Source organism: Artibeus jamaicensis, unplaced genomic scaffold (assembly GCF_021234435.1).
Source record: "Artibeus jamaicensis isolate MK-2021 breed Jamaican fruit bat unplaced genomic scaffold, CSHL_Jam_final contig_908, whole genome shotgun sequence".
Taxonomy (NCBI): Eukaryota; Metazoa; Chordata; class Mammalia; order Chiroptera; family Phyllostomidae; genus Artibeus; species Artibeus jamaicensis.
Genome location: NW_026522009.1, coordinates 5,073,801 through 5,093,207, shown reverse-complemented (window position 1 = coordinate 5,093,207; position 19,407 = coordinate 5,073,801). Strand labels below are relative to the sequence as shown.

Here is a 19,407-nt window from a genome sequence, read left to right as displayed (position 1 = left end):
ATTCTATGAAGACATTACTTCCTTGTGAATTGGCACCACTCTTAGGAACCCAGGAATTATTCTTCTAAAGAATGTTTGAGGACTGGAAGCATTGTTACATGGTCTGTTTTTCTCTGATGACCTCCATTGTCTTGGTATCTATTTTTGAATATTGTAAATACAGCTACTCAAATTTTCCCATGATTAGTTTTCTCATGGTACAACACTTCCCCTTTCCTTTTTTAACCTGTCTGGGTCTTTATATTGAAACTGGATCTCTAATGTAACCCAGAGCACTGAACTATCCAAACAAATATTGGTCTTAGCCCTGGAGTGGAGCACTACTTGTTGAAACACCCCCTACTCAAGGCTAATGAGGAGAGAAGGCAGGGACTTGCAGAATTTTCTGCTGCTACTCTGTCAGGAGAAGAGTCTAGAGGGAGAAAACATCATGTACTCTTTTTTCCTAAAAATGGCTTGAGATTCTAGCATCTCATTGTAGGAATCACAGAAATAATATTAGACTCATAAACTGCTTTCTTCTACAGAAAAACATTGTTCATTTTTATATAATCCAAATCAAGAGTCTCTGATTTTAATTGTAGTGTTTTTCCATTTACTTTCAATCTAGTATTTGATATGTTTGTGTTTCAATCTTGAGATTTTCTGTGTGTTCTATTATCTAATCTGTTTTTGTTCCTTCATCTTTTCTTCTTCCCTTTGAATGTCATTGTTATTTTTCTTCTATCATGTTATATGTGTTTAATTTTGTTTTTATGTTTGTTTTATTTGTGCACATTTTCCTGCTTTTTGATTACATTGTAGGTTAGAATCTGCATCCTCCATTTGTTATGGTTACCTCGACTAAATATCATAGCCACTTCCTATGATGTAATAATTTATAACTATAATGTAACAATTTAAAACAAAATTCTTCTAAACATGCTACTCTCCTTCTTGGTTTCTTGTTATGCACTTTACTTCTTTATATTCTACACTATGACAATTCACTATTATCATTTTTCTTTAAACAGTCAGTTGTCTTTTAAAGACAATTTTTAAAAAATTAAAAAACTGGCCCTGGCTGGTGTAGCTCAGTGGATTAAGCACAGGTCTGCGAACCAGAGAATTGCAGTTCGATTCCCAGTCAGGGCACATGCCTGGGTTGCCGGCTGGTTCCCTGCAGGCCAGTTCCCAGTGGGGGATGCATGAGGGGCGGCCATACATTGATGTTTCCCTCCTTCTCTCCTTCCCCTCTAAAGATAAATAAATAAAATCTTTAAAAAAATAAATAAATAACTTCTATTCATGCTTTGGATCTTACCTGAGACCTCACTTTCCCTAGGATATATACTCTGACACCCTAAGTTCAGGTTCTTTGCCTCTCATGGTTGCTCCCCATGGCCCCTAGAACGCACTGCATCACATTTACTACGCTCATGTTTCCCTCCTCTGTTAATTGCTAAATCACTGAAAAAAAAGAAAAAGAAAAAAAAGAAAAAAATTAAAAAACTGTATTTACCCACATATTTCCCATTTCTCCTGTTTTTAAAATTATTTTGTGTAGTTCCAAATGTCTATATTTACCACTAACTTTCAGCAAGAAATAATAGATTAACTTACTGTCCATAAAAAGAATATATTAAATTATTTTATATGGGTTGTCAGTGGAGAAAAGGAGAATGCTCCTGTGTTGCTTAGGGAAGAACTCACAATTGAATAATTTTTATAGACTGAATGTTTGTGTTCTCCCAAAATTCACAAGTTAATGTTCAGTGTGATGCTATTAGGAGATGGGGGCCTTTGAAAGTGATTAGCTCATGAGGGTTCAGCCCTCAGAATTTCATTAGTGATGTTAAGAGAGAAAATCCAGAGAACTGCCTGCCTCTTCGGCCTTGTGAGGACACAGTGAGAAGATAGTTATAAATGAACCAGGAAGCAAGTTCCCACTAGACAGCAAATCTGCGGGTAGCTTGCTTGTGGCCTTCTCAGCCTCCAGACCAGTGAGATATACATCTTTGTTCTTTATAAACCACCCAGTCTCTATGATTAGTTATAGCAGTTCAAACAGACTGCTGCAGTTGTAGTGCAGGCTTTTGAGAAAAGAATTAGTGGCAAGCAGGTCAAGGAGATTGACTAAGACCTTAGGAAGACCCACACTCCACAGCTATTAATTCCATGCACTTTAGATCTTTTGCTCACTGTTCAGGGTTTTTCTTTTGTTTATTTTCCCCCATCTGAAAGCATAGGTGTTCCAGACTAAATTTCTTTCCCAAGTCCTAGTCCTTGAAACATCCCCTGGACAAGATCAGGAAGCTAACCATGAATGAACCTGAGGAGTTGCCTACTCCTACCTGGTCAGGAAGAAAAGGTCAGAGAAAAACTTCCTTTTTTCCCATCAATAGAATAACATGAGTTTCTCCCATCTCAGAATGGAATTATGTAACTATATCACTGTAGAAGTAATATTAGACTCTCAAACTGGTATTTTATGGAGGAGAAACTATTAATATATACATGAAAATTTGCATACAAAAGTCAACATGATATATAGTAGACCTATAATGTGTATACACTTAAAGGGTATACTAAGCTCTCACTATAGCATATCTTAAGTGTTAAAGGCAAGTATATATATTTATGATAAATGCTATATATTATATATTACTACATATGCACATGTATAAATGTCCATATATATACATATTCAAGTATATTCTACTTATCTGATTTTATATTAGTTTCCTCTTGCTATTGTAAGAAATTACACAGGTTTATTATTTTATAGTTGTTGAGATTTATAGCCTAGAATGGGTTAGCAGAGCTATTTTATTTTTTGTCCCTCTGGAGAGAATCTGTTACTTACCTTTTCTAGCTTCGCAAGGATGCCTGCATTTCTTTGCTTGTGCTCCTACATCTCCCTGACCTCTACTACTTTGTCACATCTCCTTTTTTGATCCTTCTTCTTTCTTCTTATAAGGACACTTGTGAACATATTGGGCCCAACCAGAGAATCCAAGTGAAGCCAAAAACTCCGAGATGATCTCCCCATCTCACCATCCTTAATGTAATCAGTGTTCTTTCTGTCATGTAAGGAAGCTTCAGGATTCAGGCATTCAGATGTAGATTTGAGTTGTGAGAGATGTATTTTTTCTGTCACTGCAGCTTTAAAAAATTAGAAAGATAATATCAACAATTTATACTTGGAGATATGTTGAAACATTTTTAGTTGTTTTACTCTAATTTGTTAAAATTATTAGTCATTAAACCAGACCCTCAAATAGATCTGAAGCTTTTAGGAATTACCATATGAAGGCAATCTTCAAATATATGACATATATTACTCTGTTGATAAAGTTTATTTTTCTTCTTCTAGATATCTACCTAATTAAATGTTTATTTTCAAAATCTATTATGTTAATATCGATAAGACCCATCAAATGCACTATTTCATTACCTTGAAATGACTCATTTTCTTCTAGGTAGTTGGTAAAGCCCCATTGCACAGTAATAGGTATTTAATGGCAGAGCTCCTCAATTAAATCTCCAGGATTCCAAGAATGTTCTTATCTTACCTTGCAAATGTTATTATCTGCAGATGCACTTATTGGCTCAAGATTGTCTCAAAGGTGAAAAGATCCTCATTATGAAGCCACAGGTTAAGAGGATAGTCATCAACCTGCTACTGAAATAATTGGAAGTGGTGATTTTGCATCCACATGCATTACCTTTAATGATGTCATATACCAAAGTAGTTTGGTCTTCGGCCCTTTATTAGAAACTTAATTTCTTCCTGAAATGAGTTTTACACTTTCTATCATTTTGTCCTTTATATTTTGCAATGGTTTAGCTAGTCTTTGGATCATTAATGTTATTTTGCCTATTTAGCCTACCTGTACCTTCTTGCCTGTATTTGTGTTTGACTCAGTCAATCTCAAATCTGAACATAATTCCCCATTAGTCTGAAGGTCAACTTCTGGGCATCTCAGTTAACCAGTTCAAGCCTGACATATGAACATACATCAATACACATGATACTACTAAAAGATAATAATTGGACATCTTTTGAAAGAAAAGGAACAAAATATCAAACATAGTATGGTATCTTCTCAGAATGAACATTTAGAGGGTCAAAATTTTCTCTATCTTTTAAGAGAAATTTACAGGTATAGATTTAATGCTCAAATATCACCTGTATGCTATCTATTGACCATGATACCCATAGAACTTTGAACTGCTCAAGAAAATACTTCAAGTAGTCTGTAATAATCCATAATTTATCATCACTTTCACTGTGTAAGTTTCTCCATTCCACTGTATCGGGGGTGGGGGTGGGATAGTGCCTTAAAAATGGAAACAGAAGCCCTGACTGGTGTGGCTTGGTTGGTTGGGCATCACCCTGCAGAGCAAAAGTTCACAATTACCTTTCAAAGTATGTGCCTGTGGTGTGGGTTCAGTCCTTGGTGCGGTGCATGAAGGGGAAACCAATTGATATTTCTCTCTCACAATGACGTTTCTGTGCCTCTCTTTCTCCTTCTTCCCCTTTCTCTAAAAGTAAGTATATAAAAGCTAAAAAATGAGACAAGGTTAAAAGCATTTCAAATATTTTAACAATATGATTTTCAAACATTAAGTTAAATATTTAATTTGAACCAAATATGTTCTTCCTCAGCATTGTCCCAAATAAAGAGAAATTATTCATACACAGTATTTCATAAATAAATTCTGTAGTGAAAATATTTTCTTTTTTTTTTTTTTTCTTTTCACAGTGTTTATTTAACTTGCTTTGTAGTCAAGGCACATAAGAGACTTTGATTTGGAGAGGTTTTCTTTTGAAGGTGACAAGCTAGCTTTCACTAAAACATTAATCCTCTGGCTATTTATCAGAGACTAGAGACCATAAGGGCATCATAGAAATATACTAGGAGTATAAAGAAAATCTTAGTACTTTTGAAACTCAAGGATATTTCCACACTACACAAAACATTTGAAAAGTATATATTTGGAGTTAAAATAGAAGTATGAGACTTCAATCATTTATAATAAACAGATTGAAAAAAACTATAATTTAGTGAATTTCTCATTTTTTTTCAAGGGAATGTAACTCTACTTTTATTTTTTTTTAATTTTATTTAGTTATTTTTCAAGTACAGTTTTTTGTCTATTTTTCCCATCCCAGCCTCCCCTGCCCCTTGCTCCCCACCTCCCTCCCATTTCCTCCCCCCCCTTAGTTCTCGTCCCTGTGTCCTTCCTATTTTGACCCAGCAATTCCACTGCTAGGATTATATCCTAAGAATCCTAAAACATCAATATCAAAGAACCTATGCACCACAATGTTCATAGCAGCACAATTTACAATAGCCAAGAGTTGGAAGCAACCTAGGTGCCCATCAGTAAATGAATGGATCCAAAAATTGTGGTACATATACACAATGGAATTCTATGCTGCAGAGAGAAAGAAGGAGCTACTACCCTTTGCAACAACATGGATGGAACTGGAAAGCATTATGCTGAGTGAAATAGGCCAGGTGCTGAAAGACAAATACCATATGATCTCACCTTTAACAGGAAAATATTTTCTTTATTTTATGTCATCTTAGACTGAATGAAATGGTAATGAGTTCCTAAAAAAATATAAAATGGATAGATTTGTGAGAAAGCTGGGAGCTGCAGGAATGTGCAGACCTAAGTGAGAGATAAGGGGAAACAAGGAGTGCAAGAAAGTCTTGGATTCCCCAGGACAAAGGGTAAGTTGATTTCCAGCGTGTTAATAGGAGAATTCATTTTAGTGATTGCTTAAATGCAAAGCCTTCTTTGATTCCTTTTCCATTTTAGTCAGTATTTATCACACTCTTAACATAATTGCTCTAAAATGCTTGCATTATAACATAAAATACCTTCTTTGATGGGTAGCAGTACATTGGTTTTCCTTTTTTCTTCTCACAGCTTTTCAGTGTTGGGGACCACCCATAGTTCCCAGAAAGGAATAAATCATCAGGAAACACAAATCTAGATGCTTCTCAATTACTGAACATTCATAATGGCCCTTTTTGCTTTTTTACTTGTACCTCTGATTTTTCAGAACTGGATTTACTGTCAACAAATCTTTGCTCTGTGCAATAAATACCAATGTGTTTAATGATGGTAAGAACAGCGCATTATCACAGTCTAACTTTCAACATTCGGTTCACATTTTATTTGGATCATACAATATTAAATGCATTTATTTTTTATTTTTTCATACAAAATTGAACATATTTAGTGTACACACCATAATCAAGGTGCTAAATATATTAATCACCTCCAAAATTTCCTTGTGTTTTGTTTGTTTCTGTAATAAGAACACACCATGAAAACTACCCTTTTACTGTATTTTGCAGTTCACAAGACTGTATTGCTAATTAAGCTCTGGAGACCTGTTGTGAAACAGGTCTCCAGAGCTTATTTATCTTTTATAACTAACCCTTTACACCCATTGACAAATTACTTCCTCCTTTTTCTCTCCCCAGTCCTTAACAACTCCATTTTATTTTCTACTTGTATCAGTTTTACAAATTTAGGTGTGGTATACAGGTGGAGTCACACAGTATTCATCTTTTTGTGACTGGCTTTTTGTCTTAGCATAATTTTTTCTAGGTTCATTCATGTCATTATAGGATTTCCCTTTTTTAGGCTAAATATTTATTATTTATTATGCCATATTTTCTTTAGCCTTTCATCTGTGGATGAATTGTTTTTTCATAAATAAAATATTATCTTTTGATTATTTTCCAAGTAAACTTAGTAGAGTAACATAATTGTGAAATATAAAGTATAGAATACATTAACAAATTAATCTGATAAATAAAATTTATAAATAGAACCTTAAATAGTACCAGAGTCCTCATTATGTTCCTAGTGTCATCATATATTAAAGTTATAGTAAACTGGTTACAGTAAATGAGTTTTAGAGATTTAGGAAAATGCAGTTTTTCTTTGTCTTTCTCTTGAAACAGAAACTTTTATCTTCTGAAAATAAAAGTAAATTATTAACTTACCTGTGATTCGATTGAATAACAGAGTTCAAAATGATTTAAAAAATACTTTATCTGAGACACTAGAAGGTATCACAAATTTATTAGAGCAAGTAAGTAACATTTTTCTTTGCTTTCTAATCATTTTATTGTATTATAGGAAAAAAGTCTTATGAGCTTCTGTTTCTTTCTCTGTGTGGGTATAAATGTTTGTGCATTTGCCTAAAATCATATTAGAATAGTTAATTGTTTTTAAAAGTTAGGAATATTTTTAAGAAAGTCTTGCAAAAATATTTTCAAAATCAAGAGAGTGAATATAGAAGGTAAGAACTGTTATCTATAGTTATCTTTGTCATACACCTTATTACTGAAAAATTCTAGCAATTTTTCTACATTTTTCCTCATTTATAGTCTTCACTACTTCTGGTGGATTAAGCCAAAATCTACATTAGACTTTCAGGTACCTAGTTCTAATTTTTATTTTCTTCAACCCATAATCATCCTCTCCCATGGTTGTATTCTTGGTGGTCATGTCATCGCCAATATTGTACCAGCACAAAAACCGTCCTTTCAGGTTTCTGAATCTCTTAGTCCTAGGTTCATGTGAAGCATCCACTCTTCTGCCTTCATTTTCTTCCTTCATTAGGCTTTGCTACAATTAATATCATGGTGCATCATTATTTTCAGTCTGTTTATTCTTCCTGGTACACAGCTTTGTCATGTCATTTTTCTCTGTAAGATGATGTATATATTTTGGCACTTACTCAACACACCTTAGATGCATCATCTCGAGCTAGAGAATCTTGTGATAATCACTACATCAGCTCCCCACATGACCTCTTGTGGTCCAAACTGCTATTAGTTAGATAAGCAAGTTAACTCTTTCCTACTTTCTGTTTATATGATATCAGAAGGAAAGTAGGACACCAACGATAAATATTGGCATTTGTAACATCAAAAATAGAAGACACAGAACGAACAGTAATTGACAGCATGTGTGAAATTCTGCTCAGCCCCAGTTCCCTGGTTCTGCTCCCAATGTATCACTCTTTCGTACATCGTCTCCATACCTCTTGGTTCTGCTGTTTGGAGATGCATTTTCTGTCTTTCCACTTGGTCACTTCCAAATAGGGAACTGCACAATGACACTCCTCCCCATTCTTTTGCAGCCTAGTAGGTTTTTCAGATGATTTTCTGTCCACTGAAATTTGGAGATCCATAAATATTTTTAATATCTCAAATAATCTTGGTTTCTTAAATTCCAAACTAGAAACGATTTGCAATACCACTGTCTCAGGCAAATTGTGGGCATTTGATGCATTTGATTGCAGTTAATTATATGCATAAATTGTCCCCTTCAAATACATATGAAATATGATTTTCTCTCTATATGTATGTATCTTGAGTGAATAGACCTTTGTGAGACTGTAACTTTAAGCTTTACAGAAACCTTTAATTCCAATTGAAAAGATTTAATAAACGCAATTTTGACCCTTGCAGGATTCTTTTAAAAGTGTGTCTGGGTCTTTGCTCCAACTCCATGTTTCAGTGCAGCAACTTGAATCAGTTTTTCTCCTCAGTCTGTGTGCTAATGACCACATATTTGATTTAGTGAGTTTTTTTCCAATTCTCATGCAATTTCTGAACTCTATATGCTCACAGAATTCTGCTGACACTATGATGTTATATCTTTCTTTAGTGTTTTATCAAATACAGTCAGTTAACAACCTGACTTTCAACATTCTGCCACCCATTTTTCCTCCAGCAGTAAAACTAGATGGGTTTTCTAATGTGGGAGAAGGAAGATGAGCAGGGCAGGGCAGAGTAATAGGGGGAAATGAGTGCAACTGTCCTTGAACAGCAAAAGATAAAAATAAAAATAAACAAAGTTAAGGTAGGTGAGTCATCAAATATTTGCCACTGCTCAACATGAAAAACAACTTTCCAAATTTCTACAGCATTTGTCATGCTGTCTCCAACTGGTTCCTTAAGTCAATTAACCTACTTAAGTCAATTAACATCACACATTTTAATTCTTTGTTACATTTGTGATAACTTCTGTAAATAAGATATATGAACAATAATGCTGTGCAATAAATCACCCAAAAATGGTGTAACACACATCATCTATGTGTTACAACGATAAACATGAATTTCCTTCTCATGCATTGTTTATGTAAGTGCTTAAAACAGCAAATAAACAAACATGATTTTTTATTTCCCATGACCCTGTGGGTGACCTGAGTTGTTTGGAGGGGTTTTGCTTGGGCTTATTCGTTGGGTAGACTAGGCGCTGCACACTCAGTAGGAACAGATGAGGCAGCTGGGGGCCACCTTTATCCTGAATTTCTTCACAGGGTGATAAAAGTGAAAGATTGAAAATTCCTGAAAGCATAATTTTATCATTTCTACATCACTTTATGGCTGAAAGGAAGTAAAAAATATAGCCCAGAATTTTCAAGGAAAAATACAGACAAGAAAAAAGTGACTCAAGAACAATCAGGAAATAACGGATTAATAATAATACTAAGCATGATATAAACAGAAAAATGATTTATTTTTGAATTGTTTTGCATACAACTTAAGCACTCCATGAAAATATCGGTTTCTTGTAAAAAAGAGATATTGCATAATCCTTAGATTATAAATTCAAATAGTATTGCTTTGGGATTATTAACTTTTTCTCAAATCAATGTATGTGTTAACCTCTATAGGTTGTCTTTAAATTATTATTATTATTATTTACAAAATTAACTGTCTATTTAGTTTATATATAAAGGCTACTTGCCTTTAAATATGTTTGAGGGTGATATTGGCACTTGTTGAATGATGTGTACATATCTTCCCATCTATTAGACTAATTGTGCAATTTCTTAAAAGTTACCATTTTTCACTTGAAAGGTTTTAAAATAGAATTTAACTTTACTTCAGTCAAAGATGTATTCATAGAACTACTTAATTAAGCAGAATATTATGGATCCACAAATCTCGACAATGGTTAAACTGTCCATACAGAAACATTTAATCCCAATGATAATGTAGTTACATGATTACAAAATTCATGGGTGGATCCAAAATAGAATGAAACCAGATGCAATTATCTACTTTATTTAAAATAAGAATAAGTACCAAGACAAATACATATGAATACATTTGTTAGTCAAATCTGACCATGCATAACACAGCAAGAAAAAATATATCACTAAAATACATTTTACACTCTTGAAACAAGTTTATTTCAGTGTCTTTGAGGATATTAACAAAGCATGGTGTTCTGTTTTACAGAAACAATTTGTGTTGTTGAATAATACGCATGATAAATAATGTGTGGGATTTTGTTATTATGTATTCAACTAACACACTTGTCAGATAAAAATGTCTATATGGCAGATAAAAAATTGTTAAAATGTCTAATGCATTCTTGTTCCTTTTGAAAACTCAGTGTAAGATTATTTGATAATAGAGGGCTGATAAATCCATCTTAAAAGTGGGCTGCAAGCCAATTCTGTTGTAGATGTTCTGTATCCAGACTTCCTAGTGCTGTCAACTAATATCACTTAATATCTATTTGGTTTATTTTTTAAATCCTCTGTGCCTTAGATTCCTCATATTAAAATGGACAGCTTCCATCTCCTAGGGCAAAATAAATAAAGGAAAAAATAAACAAATAGGACTACATTAAACTAAAAAGCTTCTGAAAGGCTAAAGAAACCATCATCAAAATGAACAGGGAACTGACTCTATGGGAGAACATATTTGTCAATGATACATCAGGGTTTACTCTCCAAAATATATGAATAATAGATATGACTCAACACCAGGAAAAGAAACAATCAAATTAAAAAATGGACAAGGACCTGAATAAACACTTCTCCAAGGAGGACGTAGAGATGGCCTAGTGATATATGAAAGGGAGCTCAGCATCACTGGCCATCAGAGAGATGCAAATTAAAACCACAACGAGATACCACCTCACACCTGTCAGAATGACAATCATTAATAAATCACCAAACAAGTGCTAGTGAGAATGTTAAAAAAAAAGGGATGATTTGTGCACTGTTAGTGGAAATGCAGACTGATGCAGTCATTGAGTAAAACAATGCGGAATTTCTTCAAAAAATTAAAATGGGACTGTCTTTTGACTCAGTGATTCCGCTGCTGAGAATATACACTAAGAATCCCGAAACACCAATTCAGAAGAACCTATGCACCCCTACATTCATAGCAGCGCTGTTTATAATAGCCCAATGTTAGAAGCAAACTAGTCCCCATCAGTAAATGAGTGCATCAAAGAACTGTATTTCATTTATACAATGGAATACTATGCAGCAGAAAGAAAGAAGGAATCCATACTTTTGTGACAGCATGGTTGGAACTGGAGAATATTATGCTAAGTAAAATAAGTCAGTCAGCTTAAGACGAATACTATATGACTTTACTCATAAGAAGAATCTAATGAACAAAATAAATCAATGAGCAAACAGAACCAGAGACATGGAAACTCAGAACAGACTAACAGCTGCTGGAGGTGAAGGGCCAGGAGGGCAATGGTAGAAAGAAGGGGAAGGAGTTAGTCAAAGACACTGTGTGAATGACCTGTGGACAATGACAACAGTGTGGAGATTGACTGCGGGAGTGAAGGGTGGGCTGGGCAGAAAAAGGCAAAGGGGGAAAATTGAGGCAATGCTAATACAATTGATGATAATAAAAAAGTGTAGACAGTTCCCTGCCGTTTTCAATGATATGTAATAAGGATGAATGTATTCATTAAGCATCAAATTTATTATTGGGTTTGGTCAAACTATGATGAAGGTTCAGTTACAGATATTTCCACAGGAAATGATCAAACCAGTGTAATATTTTTATCTTAAACTGAGCTTGGAAATATGCTTAAAGTTTTTTTGATATGCCCCTTAAAATGTGCTTTATTTTAGCTCCTGCTATTTTCACATTAATCATAACAGACTAATAAACATTGGTTGACAAACTGTGAGTTATTGGTAACTGAAATTCTTTTTAAACCAGTATTTTATTATTATTTTAAAGAAACTTTTTGCTGAAAACTTTCCAGCATTTGAAAGCACCATTACACTAAGGAGTTCTGACCAAGTTGGAGGCCTAGGTAGATATGCTTTGCCTCCTCACACAGCCAAAAGAAACAATCATTTAAAAAACAAGAAAACAATGAGAACTGCCAGAAAACTGAACTGTATGGAAGTCTGACAACCAAGGGGATAAAGAAGGAACATCCATCCAGAATGACAGGAGGGATGAAAACAGGTAGCTAGGGTGGAGATGATGCCCCGCAAGGTGGCAGCTGGGGGACTGGGTGACCAAACATTCATGTGAGGATAAACCAGGAGGAATAACTGGGAAGCAAGATAGGCTGCACAACCCAGAGTTCTAGGGTGGGAAAAATAAAGCCTCAAAACCTTTGACTGTAAAAGATTGTGGGGGTTGTGGCAGTGAGAGAAACTGTCAGACTTTTGAAAGCAGGGCGAGAGATAATCAAGCAACACTGCTCCCTCTCTGGCCACTCCCCAACAGCTCCACAGCCTGGCAAAGTGGCTTGGCCCTCCCTGGTGACTACCTAAGGCTCCACCCTTTACAACAACAGGTGCACTGAGGCAAAAAAATGTGGCACAAATGGAAGAACCAATCAAAACTCCACAAAAAGAACTAAGTGATGAGGAGATAACCAACCTTTCAGATGCAGAGTTCCAAAACACTGGTAATCAGGATGCTCACAGAATTGATTGAGTATAGCTACAAAATAAAGGAAGAAGTGAAGGCTGTACACAATGAAATAAAAAAAAATACCCTGACTGGTGTGGCTCAGTAGTCTGAGTGCTGGCTGGCCTGCCAACTAACGGGTCATTGGTTGGATACCCAGTCAGGGCACATGCCTGGGCCACAGGCCAGGTGCCCCAGTAGGGGGTGAGTGAGAGACAACCATACATTGATTTTTCTTTTCTTTTTTTCCTTCCTTCCCTTCTGTCTATAAATAAATAAATTAAATTAAAAAATAAAAATTATACATGTATATATAAAACCAACAGTGAAGGGTAGGACACTGGGTCTCAAATTAATAATTTGTACCAAAAGGAAGAAATAAGCATTCAAAAGAACAGAATGAAGAAACAAAAATTCAAAATTTAAGGGGAGGCCTAGGAACCTCTGGGACAACTTTGAACATTCCAAAATCCAAATCATAGAGGTACCAAAAGAAGAAGAAGAAGAGAAAGAAAAAAAAAACTCCCCCAATCTAAAAAAGGAAATACACATACAAGTCCAAGGAGCTTAGAGCTCCCACCGAATTTGAACCCAAAGAGGAACACACCAAGGCACATCATAATTAAATTGCCAAAGGTTAAAGATAAGGAGAGAATCTTAAAAACAAGGGAAGAGAGTTATCTATAGAGGGCTCCCATAGGACTATTAGCAGATCCCTCAAAAAGAAATTTGCTGACAAGAAGGCGCTTGGAAGAAGTATTCAAAGTCATGGACAGCAAGGACCTACATCCAAGATTACTCTCTCCAGTAAAGCTTTATTTGTCCATTTGGAAGGACAAATAAAGTGCTTGCCAGATAAGGTAAAGTTAAAGGAGTTCATCACCATCAAGCTCTTATTATATGAAATGTTAAAGAGTTTTATCTAAGAAAAATAAGATTCAAACTATGAGCACTAAAATGGTAACAAACTCACAACTATCAACAACCAAATCTTAAAAAAAACCCAAAACAAAAAACAAAACAAATAAAACAAGAATAGAATCACAGAAGTGGATATCATATGGAAGATTATCAGCAAAGAGAGGGGAAGGGGTTAGTGAAGGAAAAGTTACAGGGAATAAGCATAATTGGTAGAGGTTAAGAGTAGTATAGGAAATGGAGAAGCTGGAGAACTTACATGTACCACCCATGGACATGAACTAAAAGGGAAATGCTGGAGGGAGCGATGGTACAGCATAGAGGGGGTTAAAAGGAAGAAAAGAATGGGACAACTATGATAGCATTATGAATGAAATATACTTAAAAAGAAGAAAGCACCATTACATTAGATGTTACTATATAGATCACTATGAAGAAAAAATGAGAAAGATTTTGATTTTGAAAATAATGACCATTTAAAAAATATCTGGAATTGTAGTTAACATGTCCACAGTCATTCTATTTTGGAAAGTTATTAAAATTTTTATCATAATTTATTACAATAAGAGCATAAAAACAATAACTTTATGCAACTTTAAAAATATACTGAGCTTCAACATACTGAGCTTTTTAAATTATTTGATTAGATAGGCATTTTTTTGTTTCAAATTCTGATACATTACTTGCTATGGTCTGAATGTTTATATCCCTCTCAAAAGGCAGATGCTGAAATCCCAATCCTTAATTTTAATGGTGTTAGGACCTGGGGACTCTGAGAGCTGCTTAAATCATGAAAGTGGAGTGCTCATGAATGGGGCTAGTACTAATAAATAAGACCACACGGAGGTCTCCAGGTGCATCATGTGAGGAAATAGCCCAAAGAGGGCCATCTGTGAACCATGAAGCCCAAAGAGGGCCATCTGTGAACCATGAAGCCGTCCCCGGGCACTGAGTCTACTGGCACCATGATCTTGAACCTCCTGATCTCCAGAACTGTGAAAAATAAATTTCTGTTGTTTGTAAGCCACCCACCCTGTGTTATTTAGTTAGAGCAGCCCAAACTGACTGAGACATCACTTATGGTAGATAGCTTCTTCTACCTTTTTAAGGCTTTAAGAGGGATCCTCATTTTTCAGGCTTATGAGTTGTAATTAAAGGTTTTAAGGGGCTATGTAATGACCAAATATTCTTTATTTTGGGAGCCGATCTCGGTTTTGTAGAAGGATGAGGAGATTGTATTAGGCACTGAACTAGGTTGTTTGTATGTGTTATGTCATTTCCTCTAAGATGAATATCATCAACATTTTAAATCCAAAAGCAAACAAAAAATAAAATTTAGCTGTCAAGTAACTTGTCCAAAAACATTCAATTAGAAAACAGCAGAACATGTCCTCACTTTCCTAAGTCTCCTATTTCTGTCTCATAAATTATTTTCCTTAAAGACATTTCACTTCATACACAAATACTTACTTTATATATTTAAGTCAGACTGCATTTTATTCAAATTGAGAAACTCTGAAGTTTGATTTTTTAAACTCAGGCATTATTATCAAAATGGAAATATCTCCTCTTTAAAATAGCACACAGTAGATTCATTAATAATGATTTAATGACTATCCTCATATCTAATAACAGAGCTATGAAAGTAAGACATGCAGGTAAACAAACGACTCTCCATGGAGAGAGTTACTATAAAGTTTTCTGTGGATAGTATGTATCTAACAGAATAAGCAGAAGTGATTCATAGAGCAAGTTTTTGGCAGTTTGAAGGTCAGCTCTCTGGGATAAGAGTAAGAAGACTGGGGACTGCAAATACCAGAAAAATGTAAAATGGATGAAAACTCTGAAAATAATGTATTACTCATATCAATTAACTTAGTGAAATGTTTGTACATGTATTTAAATATACTTTTTAAATATAAAATTAAATAAAAAGAAAAAATATTTTGTATTGGGTAAATCCAAATAGATTGAACTGAAAAACGCATTTTTACCTCAATACAAATCATTACTTTTTCACCTCCAAGCAAAAGAAGAAAATACGCCATTGTCGGTGATTTGTTTGTCTTTATGATAGGTTGAAATTTGTGTAATAAACTTGATGATGCTGTCAATCTTTTATACTGCATTGTATTTTTCCCTTTTATAACAAAGTATTTTTAAATAATAAATTGGGTGTGAGCTGTTTTAAGGAGGAAAAAAATAAGGTAAAATACCTACCTATATCCACTAGAGGGTAGTATTGTAATACTGTTGCATCTCAAATCAAGAAAATTCTCCACAGGTCTAAAATAATTTTATTTTTTCCTGGAAACTGGAGGATTTTTAAAATTTTATATAATTTACTTCCCCTCACATTTTATATTTTTGTTAATGTCTCCTGTGATGTTATTTATTGAATTGAAAAAATGTTTAAAATCAGCAAATTCAGCTGAGAAACACCAAAAAAAATACTATATTATAGGAATTTGTTTTTGTCCTGAATATCCTCTCTGGAAAAATAATTGAAATGCCAAGTAAAATGTACAAATTTTAAATGCACTGCAGGGCTAACATTATAATAAGTACTTTATTTGGCTAAAAATTAAAAGGAAGATTTTTAACAGATATGTATGTGCAAAATTTTCTCGAATTCTGAAACTTCAGTACAGGCTTGGGAAGCCCCTAACTTTCTCTTTTTGCTGTATGAGATTTTGTGACAGGAGATAATGCCAAAGTCTCCCCAGAAGTAAAGTTGTTCCTGGAAGTGAAAATGTATGTGTATATGGAGGGGGGGGAAACATAGCACATATGAGCTTTCAGTACTACCCAGTTTCAGGCATCTACCTGGAGTATTGAAACTTACCCCCTGTGAATGGGCAGGGGGCTACTGTCTTAATTATGGCCAATTCTCTAATGGCTAAGAAAATACATTCAAACAACGCCACTATATTCAAATGTGTGAATTAAGAAGACAGCCTGTTAACTGTGCCTGAAGGCCATCGTTAAGCCTTAAAATGGGGTAGTTTAAAGAGGTGAAGAGGATTTCTTTGGAGACGGTTAATAAGATTTTATGCTTTCTGTAACACCTTCCTTTTCACAATGGGGATGGTGACATACCTCCTTCAAATCAAAACAAGTGAGAGAGTATTAATGCAAAGCAACTGGAGAGTGTTACACCTTCCCCAATATTTTAAGGAAGCTCAGAGGCTTAGTATTAAGAATGGACCTAAAATGATGAACAGTGAAGGCTATGGCTTAGTTTCTTGGTCTCGTACTTCAAGTTCTATATATCCTCTGAAAATAAGGCGAGACTGCTGCTTTCTTGAACTCATTTTCTTTTGAAAAAAGCCACAAGTCCAGAAGGCCTTCTCGCCAAGAGGTGACTGGTGATCAAGTATCACATGCACAGCTGAGAGGGATGTTTAAAGAAGCCAGCTCAAGGGCAGCATTAACCATATCAAAGCTTACCCATATCAAAGTCTCCCATAGAGGACCCAGAGGGGCTGGCTTAGAAGAGCCCATTGAATCAGTCTGAAAGGAATTATCATTGAGAATTTGCCTGACCCAGGAGCCAACCATGCTAGGCTACATTCAAATTGCTAGGCTGCACAGCAAGCAATTAAGTTCTTTCCTACCTTTTATCTTCTCCCCTCTTTATCCCAGAGGAGCCAGAAACAGACTCTGATGTTACAGTAAAGGAGAAGCATGTGCTTGCCAGGAAAATAAGGAAGCTGCCCACGTCCTTATGTACTGCTGCTGGTTTTCCAGCCTGAAGCAGGCACAGCAGGGGGGCAAGATGCTTTCCATTAGACCAGTGGATGGAATCCTGTTACTAAGATTCTGGGCTGAACATTTTAATTATTAAAATGAGACTGTGCTTAGTCATCAGAATGACCATTGGACTTTTATTATCTAAGAGGCCTCAAAATCAAGATACAGTTTTCCATCATTTCCCTCCTGTCTCGTCATAGTCCTGTTGGCTCCAGGCACCTACTGATATGGTTTTTATTATTATTATGTTAGATTACATTTTCTGGAACTTTATAAAAACGGAATCATATATTATTTAGTTTTTTCATTTCTGGCATCTATTACTCCATGTCATTTTAACATTAAAACATGTAGTTACATTGATCAGTGGTTATTTTCTTTTTGTTATATTGCTTTCAAAAATTATTTAGTAGTATTTTATTGTATAAATACACTATGTATTTTTAACATTTTAAAAAGATTTTATTAATTTTTTTAGAGAGAAGGGAAGGGAGAGAGAAAGAGAGGGAGAGAAACATCAATGTGCGGTTGCCTCTGGCATGTGCACAACTGGGGACCTGGCCTGCAACTCAGGCATGTGCCCTGACTGGGAATCAGACTGGCTACCCTTTGGCTCACGGGCTGGAACTCAATCCACTGAGCCACACCAGTCAGGACTGAAAATACTCCATATTTTTAAAATCTTTTCATCATTATTGGATAATTAAATTGTCTTCAGTTATTGCTATCATAAAAATATATTTGAATATTAATGTACATATTTCTTTGTGTGAATATCACTCTCTATATTTAATTAGAAAAGAGAAATGAAAGGAAGCAGACAGTGAGTTAAATAAACTGGGAAATAGGAACCTGTCTGCTTTCCCAGGAAGTTACAGCTTCACACCCCAGAGTTACAGCATTGTGAGGCCAAACTCATTAGCCCTCCTTCCTCGTCCTCTCTGATGCCAAGTTGCTGGGGAACACAGGGGAGGTGCTGGACCATAGAGGCCTTATATCAAAGCTCTATGGATGGGGGTGCAGACCCATCTAAAACCCAAGAAAAGCTTGGTAAATTGATGCATTCTTAAGAAGAAGTACCTGGTCTGTCCCAAACCCAAGCTAATATAATCCCAGGGGGAAAAAAAGAAGCTCTCTCTCTCTCTCTCTCTTTCTTGCCCACTAGGCAATGAGCTCACACTCTGCACACATATGTTCTCTTTTCATAGCCATGTGGCCTTACCAGCCACATGCCCAGCAGCCTGTGGAGAGCAGAACCAATAAAATGTCATTGTTCTGTTCAAAATAGCATAAAGTACATAAAACAAAGTGGAGTCAGTCATGTCAACCAAGATGGCTGCCAATAAGCTATGATGCTTTGGTTCAAGAGGGAAACTACCTAAGTCATGCTAGACACATCTGGCAAGGAGACACATCTCATATATCTGCATATGTGACCAGAACAGCCGGCCACCCACAAATAGGCTTCTGGGGAAATCCCCCACTTGGCATCAGGGGTGCCAAGACATTTATCAAAAAACCCAGGGATGTGGAGTACACTACTTTCAAGGGTGTAACTGAGGCAGGGTTCAGGCCACTACTGAGACAGCTGAGCTCCACACGCCAGAGTATTTCCACACCATGCTGATGTCCCTTGACATTGGCAACCAGAACCTCTGTCCTGCTGGACTGAGGACTTCCTCTGCTCCACTGTCCACCTGCCTCCGGAGACTTTTCCTGTAAGATACTGACGTCTCCGTGCTCACCATGCTGTCTCCTGAACCTGCAGACTGAGACTCTGGGACCTGGGTTCATTGTCCCCTAATTGTCATGCAACATTATTATTGATGTTTCTGAGTGATTAGTATTCTGGCACATTATGTTTTGCACTAGTAGTACACCAAGTCTGGTGTGGGGAGGACAGCTTTTCTCCATGAGGCCTGACAGCTAAGCCTTCGTGACTGCCTGTGGTCAGGTCTGAAAAAAATCACATACATGTTTTAACCAGCAGCTGAATTTTTAAAATATGCTT

At 35.7% G+C, this 19,407-nt stretch overlaps 1 protein-coding gene across 1 annotated transcript in view; it reads right to left on the bottom strand.

Moving 5' to 3' along the window:
• LOC119041017 (protein DPCD-like) overlaps positions 1-19,190 on the bottom strand; it is a 30,243-nt gene extending 11,053 nt beyond the window's left edge. Inside the window, 3 exon segments of the mRNA XM_053655012.1 lie at positions 1,398-1,449; positions 7,457-7,644; positions 18,939-19,190. Of these exon segments, the coding sequence (XP_053510987.1) occupies positions 1,398-1,449; positions 7,457-7,644; positions 18,939-19,190 (492 nt within the window).
• Positions 19,191-19,407: the final 217 nt, after the last annotated feature.